The sequence below is a fragment of the Tamandua tetradactyla genome, chromosome X, assembly GCF_023851605.1.
Source record: "Tamandua tetradactyla isolate mTamTet1 chromosome X, mTamTet1.pri, whole genome shotgun sequence".
NCBI classification, from domain to species: domain Eukaryota; kingdom Metazoa; phylum Chordata; class Mammalia; order Pilosa; family Myrmecophagidae; genus Tamandua; species Tamandua tetradactyla.
This window is the reverse complement of record NC_135353.1, coordinates 71,126,234-71,142,111: the sequence shown is the minus strand read 5'-3', so window position 1 is coordinate 71,142,111 and position 15,878 is coordinate 71,126,234. Positions and strand designations below refer to the sequence as shown.

At 38.4% G+C, this 15,878-nt stretch overlaps 1 protein-coding gene across 2 annotated transcripts; it reads right to left on the bottom strand.

The window, feature by feature from the left end:
- Positions 1-12,436: 12,436 nt before the first annotated feature.
- TMSB15A (thymosin beta 15A) lies at positions 12,437-15,477 on the bottom strand. 2 transcript variants are annotated; one of them, XM_077145267.1, is made up of 3 exons: positions 15,339-15,477; positions 13,815-13,919; positions 12,437-12,869 (listed from the first exon to the last, which is right to left on the bottom strand). In XM_077145267.1, exons 2-3 carry the CDS (start codon positions 13,912-13,914, stop codon positions 12,832-12,834), a joined length of 138 nt encoding a protein of 45 aa, XP_077001382.1. In that variant the 5' UTR covers positions 13,915-13,919; positions 15,339-15,477; the 3' UTR covers positions 12,437-12,831. The 2 variants fall into 2 exon arrangements, with proteins under 2 accessions (XP_077001382.1, XP_077001383.1); XM_077145268.1 differs by lacking the exon at positions 15,339-15,477 and adding an exon at positions 15,067-15,159.
- Positions 15,478-15,878: the final 401 nt, after the last annotated feature.

Below are 15,878 nucleotides of genomic sequence, written 5' to 3'. Positions count from 1 at the left end.
CTTTTGATATGACTGGGGGGTACAAAATATGCAGTGCAACAGTAAAGTTAAAGGCTTAATTATAATTATTATTGAAAATAACAATAACTTGAACATTGATAATCCATGTGGCACCTCTCTGTTGAATAAACCAGAATTTACATTTTCTTTGACCTTGTGAGTTTATTGCATCCCCTTTCTTTATCATCCTTATAGCTGACATTTGTGTTGGTTGGTGTTGTTTAGATAAGGCATTACTACAGTACTAAGGAAACTCACCATTGATTGAACAGTGACTGTACTCTGTGCTAAGTGCTTAACATTGAATATCTCAATTACCTTTCATGACATCCCTGTGAAGAAAACAAGTATTATTATTTCCATTTCTATGGATGCATAAATTGAACCATAAAAGATTAAGTCACTTGGCCACAATCATACAGACCGAGTTTCCAAGCCAAAAATCAAGCATATTTCAACACATTTGAAAGACCAGGGGTAAGATATTCTTACTAGGTGTGAATAAGCATTAATTAGATTCTAGGGTTCACTTACCTGTGATGTTTCATAAGGATTTTAATCATGATACTAAATGATATTTTTTATCTTTGCAAAGATGAAATGGACATGAATTTCTATTTGGCTGCTTTTCTCCTTTGTTTAATTTCTATCATATTGTTTCTTTCTGACATTTTGCCCTTTTCTGTCCTTGGTAACTAAGGTCATGTCTCCTCTTGTACACTGACCAGACAGATGTGTAAAATCAATCCCCAGTGATTTTGTAATCTTTGCAAAGGATGTAGATGAAAAGACAATAATTTAGCCTGTGGGAGTGTGGGAGTTGCTATTACAAAGGCAGATGACAGAAACAGATGAGCTGAGCTGCAACCTAACTTACCACACAAAGACACAATCAGAGCTGGAGCTAAGGGAAGGAGACTCTGGATTCCAATCATTGTTCTAAAGCTGTCCTTACGATCACAGAAAACTAGATCTAAACACCTACGTGTGCAATGGTGGCTACTGGACCAGAATGAATTAGGTTTAGGCCTCTGGGAAGCCATGTGCCAAGAAGCCTCCACATCCATGGCAGTCCTCTTCTAATAAAACCTACTTCAGTGTGGGAGATGTGGTGCCCTGAAGCAGGTGAAAACTAAGGGCTTGGTTCAAAGGACAGAACTACATCATTTCCCCTGATGCAAAGTAGAGGGCAGAGAAGGGACCTTTTGCATTTTCTTTATCTATCTGGCAGTGATGATGATGATGATGATGATGATGATGATGATGATGATGATACTAATAATAATACAGTCACTTCCTGGTCTCTCCTACACCTAACTCTGTCCGTACTAGTTCTTTGTTTACCAATTGCTTGTCTCCTTACAGATCCAGCCTCTGAGAAATTACATTCAAGCTTCAAAATCTGGCTAAATGAAAATACGTGATGGCTGGAGCGTGTATAGTACATATTTTCCTTCTTATGTACTAAGCAGAGTTTATTATTTTTTACTTGAATTCCCACCTCTAATAAGGCTACTCTGCCCATGGATCATTGTAGGCCAGTACACTTTGCAGGAGCAGGAGAATGTTACAACATAAAAGCCTGAAAAGTTTGAATGCCCGTCCTCAGATTTAGCTCTCCCTCCCTGGGTCCACTTTCCTTGGGACAATTCACGTAGTCTATTTGGTCAGAGTCAACTATCTGTATTCTTACACTATTGCTTCTATGAGACTGTAAGTTTCTGGAGAACAAGAACTCTCTCTTACTCATCTCCATATTCCCTATAGAGCCACTTAGATACTAACAGGCAAATGCCTGTCGAATTGAAGAAATAGCTTTCTCTTTCCCCAACTGTCTATCTTGGCTAGTTATTATAGTCCAGTCCTGGAAATGTTTTCAGTGGTGAACTATTTATCCAAAGCAGTGGTTCTTATACTTGAGTGTGCCTCAGAATTGCCTTGAGGGCATACTAAAACACAGATTCCTGAGCTCCTCATCCAGTTTCTGATTCATTAGGTCTGGGGTGGGGCCTAAAACTTTGCATTTCTAACAAGTTCCTATGTTATGCTGAAGCTGCTGGTCCAGAGACCATGGGCACAGAACCAGTGATCTAAGTTGAATGTCCTATAGGCTCATTACCCCATCTGTTTCCTCTCATGAATCAATAGTCACCATGTTCCAGGAAAGAAACATTCTAAATGAGAGAAACCCAGAAGACAGATAGTGGAAACAAAAGATTGACACATATCATAAAAGGAGATAAGTATTAAAATATACAGAATAATTTTGCAAGAATATGACAGGAGAAGATCCCTTGGCCTGACTGAATCTAAATCTCTGGGGCTGGGGCCCAGGAATATGCACTAATCACTGAGGGGATTCTGATTATCATGGATTAGGGATTATCCTTTGAGAAGTTCTGCTGGATGTATTCACAAATAATCTGACACCTGTGTGAAGTCCTGTACATTGTCCTAAGTTACTCCCTTTGCTAACTGAGTGGTAACTCCTCCTATGTGACTTCAAAAATATCCCTTTCCTTCTCTGGGATTCATTTCTTTGCTTAATAAATGCATGTAAGTACGTCATGCAGCATGCTTTAGTTCTGTTCTAGGCCCTGCCAGGAAATTTCCCCTTTTTCTTTCCTCATAAATGTAGCTGCTACAACAGACTTGGTGCTGTCAGTTTTATGATTAATAAATGGATTTTGGGCCCTAAATCTCAATTCCTGCTTATAGTGGGTTTATTGGAAAAAAAACTTGCCCAGGTTGGAACATGTACCTAGTAAGCAGAAGAGCAGCCCCACATATGTTTTAAGAAATGCAGGGCAATACTATTCCAGAAGAGCAGTTATTTTTCTCATCTTGCATCTGTATGATGCAAGCTACGTTGTCTTTCACCTCCCTTCATGTACCTTTCATCTTCTCTCACTCAGTTCAACACATACACAGCCCAGGGTGGAATCAATACTTTAATAAGAAGTGTTATTACCAGATGTGGCTGAACACTGGGGGATACTGTCTAACCCCAGCTCACCTGGCAATGTTCATCCTGTTCTTCTGGCCTTTTTAAATGGGCTTCGTCTTGTCTGGATTAATGCACAAATGCAGAGGTTGGTGAATCTATCATCGATGTATAGCATCTTTACCGAATATTCCAATGGCAACACTGAAAAGACAGCAACTGTGTTGGATGACAGAATCAGTATTCAAGGAGATCCAATAGTGAGCAAACTTGAGCACATTTAGAGTGCAACTGGAATGGTTCCCCATCCATGTAACTCGGGTCCAAAGAATCTGAGAAGCTTTAGCTGGAGAAGACTTGGAGGGATGGGAATTAGGCACACATAGCTGACTTCAAAGACTAGAGGACTAATTAAGTACACTGTATGGGGAACTAGCATGTAGTCCTATGACAACTGGATAGGACCTACAGGGAGACAGGTTTTGGTACAGTGTAAACAGCAGGCAACTGGAAGGTGCTAAGTAACTCTGACAGTGGTTACAGGCAGGTAGTAAGGTATTGGTGACCAGTTTTTGGCTAGATTGTCTTGTGACTATCTTTGACAGTTTTTTGATGTTTGATGGGAAATGACAAACTTACTGTTTTACTTATGGAAATTTACGGTGTAACAGAGAAAACAGCTTCCTCTTCCTGTAAACTCAGTGGTTATTTAAGGATATCAACCCTTGGAAGGGGGTGGTCAGATAATACTCAAAGTTGCATAACCCTTTTCTTTGTTGGAAAAGATACGTGTATTAATAGATCATACTTGGGACGGTTATACACCAAATAATACTTCTAATTGGTTATATTATAGGTGATTTTTAAGACTAAATTTAAAGTGATAAAAGCATTGTTTAAGAACAGGGATTAGGACATGTCCATTTACATGTATACCTTATGCTCACTATGAATATCAAAAATGCTTGGTTCATAAAATGGTAAATTTTGTTCAGTATTAAGAAAAGCAGCACAAACTAGAGGTTCAGTGTTATGGGTCATTAGCAGGTATTAGATATCTGAGTTTATGTTCAATAGAATGTGTGAGGTGATTACCACCATGTATGTTATTAAATGCTTCCTGTCTTCTTCCCCATCCAGCTCCAGCCTCAGGTGACCTGTTCAGTTAAATTGAATACTTTTGTTAGGTAGAAAATAAGTAGGGAGGAGTGGTGGAGGATGTCGAGCTGGGGGCTGTGAGGTTTGGGCTGAGACTGGAGAAAGAACATTCTGAGCCAAATCACTGAGCTGCACTGTTCAATCAAGGGACAAGATGACTAGGTCAATTATTTCAAGGGGGAGCAAAGGGGAACATGTACAGTATAGTGACATAAGACCTCCTCAACATGAGCATGTGCAGTATAGAGACATAAGGCCACCTCAGCATGAGCATGTGCAGTACATAAGGCCACCTCAGCATAAGCACGCACATTGTGCCCAACTGCAGCAGTAGAAAAAGGTTTGAATCTGGAAGGGGCCAGCCTGCACGGGCTGAGCCCACCTAAAAGGGTGCTATGCCTGTTGATGTCTGTCTTTGCTTAATAAAGTTAATTTCTGAAAGCCACCTGCAAGACCGATGAAATTCTTTCCACCACCGCTTCACCAAGGTATTTCTCCCAGGTAACACTTTCCAGTAGACAAGAGAGCCCAGCTTGATATCTAGTTCTTATTCATCTTGAACATATCACTTCAGACCTTTTCATTTCTTCTCTTCTCAGAGATAAGGGGATTAGTCCACATGACCTCCTCACCAAAGGTTCCCTAAATCTATGATTCCAACTCTAGGGAAAAAGCACCTAGCATACCCAAGTCAGTACATATGGGATCTGTACAGAGGAGAGCATTTCCCATGTGAATAACCTGTTAAAGCAGCTTTCCTTCAACCATTTTATTCATTCCTTACAACACCACCAATTCCAGTCAACCAAGATGGTGGTGTAAGATGATCTAGGGTACCATTCCCCCACACCACCTTTGAACAACTAGCAAAACTGGCAGAGCCATCTCCCTCAAAACTCCAGAAAAGTTAGAGGGGTGCAGTAACTGGGTGAGTGACAAATCAAGAAAATGCAGCTTTGAAAATATTTATGAATATAAATACAAAGCTCATGGTGTTCTTGCAAGTCCCTCCCCCACCCCTCTGGTACAGTGTAGAGCTAGCCTGTGCTTCCATTGTGTGTCCCTGACCCTGTTCTGAAAGGAGTAGAATAACCCCTGTATGACTACTGCGATGACTGAATAGGGATAACTCATTTTATTGTGCTTTACTTTATTGTACTTTGCAGATGTGTCTTTTAACAAATTGAAGGTTTTTAGCAATGCTACATTGAGCAAGTCCATAGGAATCATTTTTTGAACAGCGTGTGCTCACTTAATGTCTCTCTATCATATTTTTAAGGTACATACATTTTTTAAGATATAATGCCATTACATACTTAGACTACAATACAGTGTAAACATAACTTTTATATACACTGGGAACCATAAATAATCAAGTAATTCTCTTTATTGCAATATTTGCTTTATTACAGTGGTTTGGAACCAAGCCTGCAATATCTGTGAGGTATGCCTGTATGTCACTGACAATCGATCTCATGGAAGCTTGAAAGACTGAACCAGGGAAATCGTCTCTGGCTTGCCCTCCCAGAACTTGTCCTGTAAATTGAAGCAGCTTGCCAACAGCTAAAGCAGAATAAGAAACAATTAAATCAAAGTGTCATGAGGCAAAGGATTACCTGCATTAACTCATACAATAGAGCACCCAGGAGAGGGAGAAAGAGGGAGTAGAAGGGGCATACGAATTCCTGTAAATGAAGGAGTTCCTAAGGCATGAGAAAGCACAAGTCTAGGACAAGCAGACTCTAGGCAGGCTTGGACAAGATTGAAAGGATCCTGCACTTCTCATTCACCTCAGGCTGATCTTGATAAGAGGGCTAAACTAAAGGAGAGCACAAGCCAAAGCACAAATTTTTTGTGTTTGTTTATTTTTGTTACCTTCTGGCACTCAAGGAAATCTCTGTCATATCACTAGCTGGATACAAACTTATAGAACAAATAGCACAGGGAGTAAATGCCAGAGGTAACACTTTAAAATATTAACATTTCAGTGCATAACAAAAGATTAGAAAACAAACAAAGATGCAGGAAAGATGGCCCATCCAGAGAAACAAGATAAAAATCCAGAAAGCATTCATGAAGAAGAAAGACTTTGGACATACTGGGCAAAGACTAAAAAAGTTGATCCTCAGTATGCTCACCGCATTAAAGGAAAACACAGAGGAAGAACTAAAGGATATCAGGAAATCAATGAATGAACAATATGAGAATCTCAAAAGAAAGAAAAAAAATTAAAAGGAACCAAACAGAAATACTGGAGCTGAAGACAATAACTGTATTGAAAAGTCCTCTAGAAGAGTTCAACTACAGATTGGAGGTGGGAGAAGAAAAAATTAGTTGTCTTGAACACAAGACAATTGAAATGATTCAGGTTGAAGAGCAGAAAGTAAAAGGTGACAGCACCTAAGACACCTATGGAACACTGTCAAGCATACCAATAAATGCATTATGAGAATTGCAGAAGAGAGAGAGAGGTGGGCAGAAGGAATATGGAAAGAAATATGGCAGATCAGCTAGTTCCATCTCCCTACCCATTATTGACAGCCCATCCAACATGAAAAAGGTAGAGTGGGCATAGCCCAAATACATCTAAAGAGTGGGAGAAAGATCAAAGATGATAGTGGAGTTACACAGAGAAGGTAGGGTTTAATAAATAAGTATGACTGCTGATATACTGATATTTCTTTTAGTCTCCAGTATCTTAGACCAGCTAGAAGTAAAAAAAGAAGGCACTGGAAAGAAATATTTAAAGTACTGAGAGAAAACAATTGCAACCAAGAGTTTTATATCTGGTGAGACTGTCTTTCATAAATGAGGGTGAGATTAAGACATTCTCAGATAAATGAAAGCTAGACCCTGCTAGCAATGCTAAAGGGGGGTCTTTATCCTTCTGAGATAAAGGGACACTAGCCAGTAGAATTAAGTGGTAGAAATAAAGACCTCTGAAACATATAATCAAATGGTTAATTATAAATGCCAGTACTATTGTATTGCACTTTTTGGCATGTAACTCCACTTTTCAATTCTGACAAGTTCTAAAATGCAAATGCATGATAAGTAATAATAAATAAATGGTTTTGGACGTAAAATGTATGAAGATATAATTTGTAGCAAATACAAAAATATGCAGGTGGCAGAGGGATATAAGAACAGGGTATGTACATGCTACTAAAGTTAAATTAATATCAAATCAAATGTGACTGTTATAGATTTAGGATGTTAAATTTAAACACCATGGTAACCTCAAAGAAAATATATGCAAAACATATGCAGAAAGAAGTGAGAGGAGAGTCAGAATGGCACAATACGTAAAGCAAATAAATACAAATGTAGGAATTAATAGAAGTATTGAGAGACAAAAAAGATCAAATAGCAAAATGTCAGAAGAAAGTCATGCCTCATCAGGAATTACTTTAAATATAAATGTTTAAACTACCTAGTTAAAATGCAGAGATTGACAGAATTGATTAAAAAAAAGTAGGACCCAACTATATGCTATTTATAAGAGACTGATCTCAAATTAAAAAATCACAAAAAGGTTGAAAGTGAAAGGACAGTAGAAAGATACCATGCAAATAGCAGCCAAAAGAAAGCTGCAGAAGCTATTATAAATGAGAAAAATAGATTTCAAGTCACAAACTGCTTTGTAGGACAAAGAAAGTTGCTATATACTGATAAACAGCCAATTCAACAAGAACACATAACAATATGAACATATATGCTTCAAATGTCATAGACATAAAAATATAAAGCAAATACTGACAGATCTGAAGGAAGAAATAGATAGTTCTAAATTAATAAAAGGAGTCTTCAATAATACTTTCAATAATGGATAGAATACCTAAACAGAAGATCAATAAGAAAATAGAAGGCTTGAACTACAAACCAACTAGACCTAACGGACATATATAGAAAATTTCACCCAACAGCTGTAGAATGTACATTCTACTCTAGTGCACAAGAATCATTCTGCAGGATAATTTATGTGTTATGTCACAAAAGAAGTCACACTAAATTTAAAAATATTGAAATCCTACAGTGTATCTTTTCTGATCACAATGGAATGAAGCTAGAAACCAATAACAGAGGAAGGAATGGAATATTCACAAATATGTAGAAATTAAACAATGCACTCTTAAAAAACTAATGAGTCAGAGAAGAAATTACAAGGGAAATTAGAAAATATCTTGAGAGAAATGAAAATGAAAACACAACATACCAAAACTAACGGGATGCAATGTAAGCTATTATTCTAAATTATTATATTAAAAAAGAAGACTGATCTCAAATTGGACAACTAACTGAAAAACTGGAGGATCTAGAAAAAGAAGCGCAAACAAAATGCAAAGCAAGCAGGAAATAAAAAGATTAGTGCAGAGATAAATGAAATAGAGAATTTACAGATAAAGAAAATTTTAAAAGTTGGTTATTTCAAAACATCAATGAAGTTGACAAAGCTTTACCTAGACCTACAAAGAAATAAAGAGAAAGAATGCTAATAATTAAATCAGGAATAAAAGGGAGGACATTACTGACCGCACAGAAATAAAGAGGATTTTTAGAGGATCCTATGAAGAACTGTATACCAATAAATTAGATAACCTAGTTAAAATGAACACATGCCTAGTAACTCACGAACTATCTACACTGACTCATAAGAAAAAGAATATCTTAGGAGAGCAAGAACTAGAAAAGAGATTGAATCAGTATTCAAAAATTTCCCCAAAAAGAATGCCCAGGTCCAGATGGTGTTCTGGTTTAATTTTACCAAACCTTCCAATAAGAATTAATACCAACGCTGCTCAAAATTTTCCAAAAAAATTGAACATTCTAACTTATTCTATGAGGCCAACATCATCCTAATACTAATACTAAAGTCAGATAAATATACAAGAAAAGAAAATTACAGACCAATAGCCCTTATGAATACAATGCAAATGTCCTCAACACAATACTAGCAAACAGAATCCAAAAGCACATTAAAAGAATTATATACCATGATGAAATGGGATTCATCCCAGGTATGCAAGAGAAGTTCAACTAAGAAAACCAATTAATTTAACATACCATATTAACAGAACGATGGGAAAACATAATAAAACATGATCATCTCAATTGGTGTACAAAAAAAATTTGAGAAAATTCAGTACCCCTTCTTAAAAAATAATAAAAAAAACAGGAATAGATGGAAACTTCCTCAAAATGATAAAGGGCATATATGAAAAGCACACAGCTAACAAAATACACAATAGTAAAACACTAAAAATTTACCTCCAAGAGCAGCAACAAGACAAGAATGCCCAGTGTCTCCACTGTTATTCAGTGTACTAGAAGTTCTTGCCAGAGCAATTAGGCAGGAAAAATAAATAAAAGGTGTGCTGGTTTGAAAGGATGTATGTCTCCTAGAAAAGCCATGTTTTAATAAAAATCCCATTCCCTATTCAATACAGTATGTTTGAAACTGTAATCAAATCATCTCCCTGGATGATGTGACTTAGTCAAGAGTGGTTGTTAAGCTGGGTCAAGTGACGACATGTCTCCACCCATTTGGGTGGGTCTTGATAAGTTTCTGGAGTTCTATAAAAGAAACATTTTGGAGAATGGAAGAGATTCGGACAGAGCAGAGAATGCTGCAGCACCATGAAGCAGAGAGTTCATGAGCCAGTGACCTTTGGCTATGAAGAAGGAAAACGCCTCCCAGGGAGCTTCATGAAACCAGAAGCCAGGAGAGAAAGCTAGCAGATGACACCACATTCGCCATGTGCCCTTCCAGCTGAGAAAGAAGCCCTGACTATGTTCGCCATGTACCTTCTCACTTGAGAGAGAAACCCTGAACTTCATCGGCCTTCTTGAATCAAAGTATCTTTCCCTGGATGGATGCCTTTGATTGGACATTTCTATAGGATTGTTTTAATTGGGACATTTTCTCGGCCTTAGAACTGTAAACTAGAAACTTATTAAATCCCCTTTTTAAAAGCCATTCCGTTTCTGGTATATTGCATTCTGGCAGCTAGCAAACTAGAACAAAAGGCATTCAAATTGGAAAAAAAATAAAATGTTCCCAGTTTGCAGATAACATGGTCCTATATACAGAAAATCCTGAAAAATCCACATAAGAGAACTAGAGTTAGTAAACAAATTCTGCAAAGTGGAGAGGTAGAAGCTCAATACACAAAAATCAATAATGTTTCTATACACTAGTAATGAGTAATCTGAGGAGGAAATCAAGGGGAAAAATCCATTTACAATAACAACTAAAAGAATCAAATATCTAGGAATAAACTTAACCAAGTATGTAAGGACCCATACACATAAAACTATCAAAACATTGCTAAAAGAAATCAAATAAGCCCCAAATAAATAGAAGGACATTCCACACCCATGGATTGGAAGACTAAATATTGTTAAAGTGTCAATTCTACCCAAAGCAATTTACAGATTCAACACAATCCCAATCAAAATCCAAACAGCCTTCTTCAAGAAATGGAAAAGGCAATCATCAAATTTATATGGAAGAGTAAGGGGATCTGAATAGCCAAAATCATCTTGAAAAATAAGAGTGAAGTTGGACGATTCACAATTCCCAAATTTAAAACTTATTATAAAGCCGTAGCAAACAAGATGGTGTGGTACAGGCACAATTCCACCCAAAACAATTTACAGATTCAATATAATCCCAATTAAAATCCGAACAGCCTTCTTCAAGAAATGGAAAAGGCAATCATCAAATTTATATGGAAGAGTAAGGGCATTTGACTAGCCAAATCATTTTGAAAAATAAGAGTGAAGTTGGATGATTCACAATTCCCAAATTTAAAACTTATTATAAAGCTGTAGCAAACAAGACAGTGTGGTACAGGCACAAGGACAGATTTATAGATCACTGGACTAGAATTAAGTTTAAAAATAAACCCTTACATCTATGACCAATTGATTTTGACAAGGGTGCCAATCCACTCAATGGGGAAAAATAATACCTTCAACAAATGGTGTGGGAAAATTGGATATCCATATGAGAAAGAACGAATGAAGGTCCTTACCTCACACCATGTATAAAAATCAGCTCAAAATTGATCAAAAAACTAAATAAAAGACCTAAAACTAAGAACTACTAGAAGAAAACACAGGGAAAAACCTTCAGGACCTTGTGTTAGGCAATGGTTTCTTGGACTTTACACCTAAACCATGAGCAACAAAAGAAAAGACAGATAAATGAGAATTCATTAAAATTACAAACTTTTCTGCATGAAAAGACATTTCTCTAGAGAAGATATACTAATGGTCATAAAGTGCATGAAAAGTTCTCAATATCATTAACCATCAGGGAAATGCAAATCAAAACCAAAATGAGGTACCATTTCACACCTACTAGAATGCCTATTATTAAATAAGCGGAAAATAACAAGTGTTGGAGGGGATGTGGAGAAATAAGAATAGTCATTGATTGTGGGTAGGAATGTAAAATTGTCCAGCCATTGTGGAAAACAGTTCGGTAGCTCCTCAAAAAGTTAAATATAGAATTATCACATGATTTCTCAATCCTACTTATGGGTATATACCCAAAGAACTTAAAGCAAGGACTCAAACACATATTTTCACACCAATGTTCCTAGTGGCATTATTCACAATTGCCAACAGATGGAAGTAAATCAAGTGTCCATCATCAGATGCGTGGATTACAAAAAAAGATGGTATATGCATACAATGGAACATTATTCAGCCACAAAAAGGAATGAAGTTCTGATACAGGTGACAACATGAACGAATCTTGAAGACATCACACTGAGTGAAATAAGCCAGGCTCAAGGACAAAAATTTTATGACCTTACTGATATGAGATTAGAGTAAGCATTCATAGTCAGAAACTAGAGTACAGGTTATCAGAGCTGGAATAGGTGTAGCAGATTAGGAATTAATGCTTAATTGGTAAAGAATTTGTTGGAGTGATGGAAGATTTAGTAATGGAAAGTAGTGATTGTAGCACAACCTTGTGAACATAATTAACAGCACTGAATTATATATTTGAATGATTAAAAGGGGAAATGCATTTTATATGTTACAATAAAAAATTTAAAATACCATTGGACTGTACAACACAAACTATGAATACTAATATAAAGTACAGAAAAAGTTAATAGTACAATTTTAGTAACATTCTTTCATCAAGTGTAACAAAGGACCACACTAATACAAGGTATTAATAATGGGGAGGGGTACATTGGAACTCTGTATTTTCTGCATGATTTTTCTGTAAACCTACAACTTTTCTAAAAATATTTATATTAAAAAATAGGATACCACCAAGAATGAACCACAAGATCCTTAAGAATAATGATTATATTTATTATTTTATTGCTATGTTAGAAATGAAAGTAAACTGTGACAAACTAATAGGCATGCAACTTCATGATTATTATGGAACAATGGAGGTACCCATTGGAAAAGGTTTAAAGTGGATTATCCTGTAGGGAGCCCAAGGACCACATAAACAAAGGTCATCAATGGTAAGACTGTTGGCGGCATTGGCCATATGAATGATTACACATCAACGGGAAGTTCTAACACAAAGGTAACAGCATTCACGGCCCCTGCCTTCTTAACTACAGAGTATAGGTGAGAAGACATAAGAAGATACCTAAAATCTCTACACACACATAAGTTTACAATAAACAAACCCATAACCAAGACAATGAAATAATGCTGAAATTTGCTTTTGTGAGGAAATCCCCATTTTATGATGTTTGGACACATTCTTTCTCCTGCTGGATAACTGGGGAAAAAAAAAACACAAAAAGTCATTAAGAGGCTGTTTTCCTATGATCAAGTCCAGTTTCTCCTAAAAGAGCTCTTTGCCAAGCCATAGAAGGCTGCCATCTATGCTTTATAGTTAGAACACCAAGACACGATCACAAATCCTCACAGTGAGGTGCATGTGTGTGTGTGCACACATGCATTTAAGCAGGTGCATCTTAATCACCTGAACATGCATTACAATCTATATGAACTTTTAAAAATTTTTTCATGAGAGGTAGATTTATGCTGTTACTTCTTTTTCCATAGATTATTCTGAGACTGAGAAGCAAGTGAAGTATTTTCTTCAGATTTAGCCATTACTAGACAATTAAGAAATTACATCCTTTCAATTTTAACTAACTTTGGAACCCTCAAATACAGTGACATGACAAAAAGTGCCCCTTAGCTCTTACGAATACACTTTCTCCAGCAGGCTATAATTTCAGAAAGCAAAACTTTTCCCTTGAGCCTAGGAGCCTTGAGTATACCGAAGATGTAAACTTGCTCTTCCACCTTATCTTACTATCAGGCAGAAGATGCTAAAACTACACAGTTTACCTGGTTCTTTAGGGATCAGATCATGGACCCAAACTGCTAGATGCAGAAAAATGCCAAACAACCATAAAGTGGACAAAAGTGAGATTTTTCTAAGGCTAAGTCCAATATTTCAAGATAAGGTTTTAATGTGGCTTTTAGTAACTTTCCAACAAGAAACTAGTTTTTTTTTTATTCCCCCATTGTTACTAGGGCCTATTATTTGAGAATTGCTTATATAACCCAAGTAAGAAGACAATTTCATATGTTTTAAATTATTTTCTTAAATACAGTGGTACTCTATTGCATATTTTGTGGCAAAATTTACTTAGTTTATTTACCGAACTTTCACCATTGTCTGTTATCATTTGATACTCCCATGACTTACTTTCCTTCGAGGGGAGAGTGTTTTTTTCTTCAGTATTAGTTTTCTTCAGTTTTGACCTGTCAAACTTCTCCACTTCAGACAAGTCTGGCTTATCACTCATCTCGCCTAAAAAAATAAAAAATAAAACATTTAAAAAGGTTTAACTGGCATAACTATGATCAGTCTAAGGAGTCACAGCAAAAAATTCTCAAACTTGCTCTTGGTATGTATTTTACTTCTTGATTTTCAATAGGAAAATAGCAACGGATATTAGAAAAGCCAGCTTTTTATTAGGATACTTTCAATTTCACATCATCACTCCACTTCTAACAGGCAGTAACTGCCTTTTAATCAGGATGCACAAGAAACTAACAGGCTCTACAAATCAGCAGCCAATATGTCCGACTATTTTAAGATCACAGCAAAGGTAAAATGGAGGTGATAAAAGCCCAAAAGCAGATAGGGAAAAGAAAAAGAAGGACTCGGTTGAACCAGTTAGGGATTTAGCAACCTTACTTTCTATTCAGTGCTTTTGGGGGGCTTTTTTTTTTTAGGGGGTAGGGAAGCAGGAAATAAAAAGCATGGCTTAAATTGTACTAATTTCTTTCCATTTTACTTGTCCAAAGACAGTAGATGAAAAGAACTACACTACAACAATAAGAGAGGGAAGGGATTTGATCAAGTCATACACATGTCACAACAATTCCTGGTGGCACTGGTTTGTAAACGCTGTAAGGAACGGACAGCTAATTAGGATTAGACCTAGGACTACAGCAGAATTGGACAGGCTAAGTAGAGTTAAGTCTTATTGCATCATTTTTTTTTCTCTCGAAAGGGAGAGGCAAGATGAGGCTTAGAGGTGTGTGGCCGTGGACAGGATGAAATGCCTGGTGCCCCAGGAACATTCAGATTTATCCAGAAGTGACCATAGGAAATTCTAGAAACTGGAAAGCAGAGGTTTCCTGAGCGTGCCTAGCACCACCCTGGCGGGGTAAGACACGTCCAGGGCCCAGAGTAGAATGGAGCCCCCCCTCCCCCCCACCAATCATCTAGAGTCCTGAATGTGCCTCCATCCAGTCGAGGTCATCCAAAAAATCTCCTCTGCTGAGCGATCAGACTCCAATCTGCAAAGCTAGGGAAACCAGGACCAACCTTAACGACAGGGCTGGTGCACTGACTCTTAGGGGCAGTTTGCATACATCTTTTAAAGCCTACCGCTGTGAGCACCCAGCCTAAGGGCTCCGAAGGGGAGGGCGTGAGAAACGGCTTCTACCTAGCAGCCTCGGAGCTGTTGCTACGGAGGCGGCTGGTCCGCACTGGGAGTCCACTCCCTCGGCCTTTCCTAGGACACCCCCGCGGAATTCGGCTTCTGGGCCGAAGGCGCGCGGCACGAAGACAAAGGCGCAGACTCGCCCGGAGGCAGCGCAGATTCGCAAGGCCAGCCGGCCCCCGGCCCCCCCCCAACGCGCAAAGGCCCGACACGCCCCACCCGCAGCCCCGACGCGTTCGCCTCCTCTGGCTCCTGGCCGGTCCGCTGGTCCTCACCTGAAGACTTGAAGACACGTTAAGAGACAATTGCCCGGTACGCACACCTCCTCACTCTGGGCTAGGATAGCGTTCCCGCGCAGAGCTCTGCAGTTATAAGCCTCGGGCGAGAACCCTGGACCAGAGCCCCGGGCCCCGCCCAGCCTTTCCTGATTGGTCGAGAGACCGCGGTCGCCTCCGCGCCCTACCTGGACTTTTGTCTTGTGGGCCTCCGCCCACTCTCTCCCCAAAGCTTAAGACCTCACCCGCGCAAAAGTGCTTGATATCTTCAGGGCCCGCCTCCCAGACCCCGCTCCAGCCTTCTGATTGGCCGAAGGACCACGAGCGCGCACCCGGACCCCTCTCACAGTTTTGGTGCAGCTTACCCGTTTTCCCTTCATCCCACGTATCATCGCGGTCCACAATAATAGTAACCTACACAATAAGCATCGACATCTTGTCGGGTTAGCTTTTAACGTCTATGAACTCCGAGATCCAAACTGCGTGAGCTGAAGTCTGGCATTCTTGATTCCTGTAGCCATAGGAGTAGAAGTAGGCCGT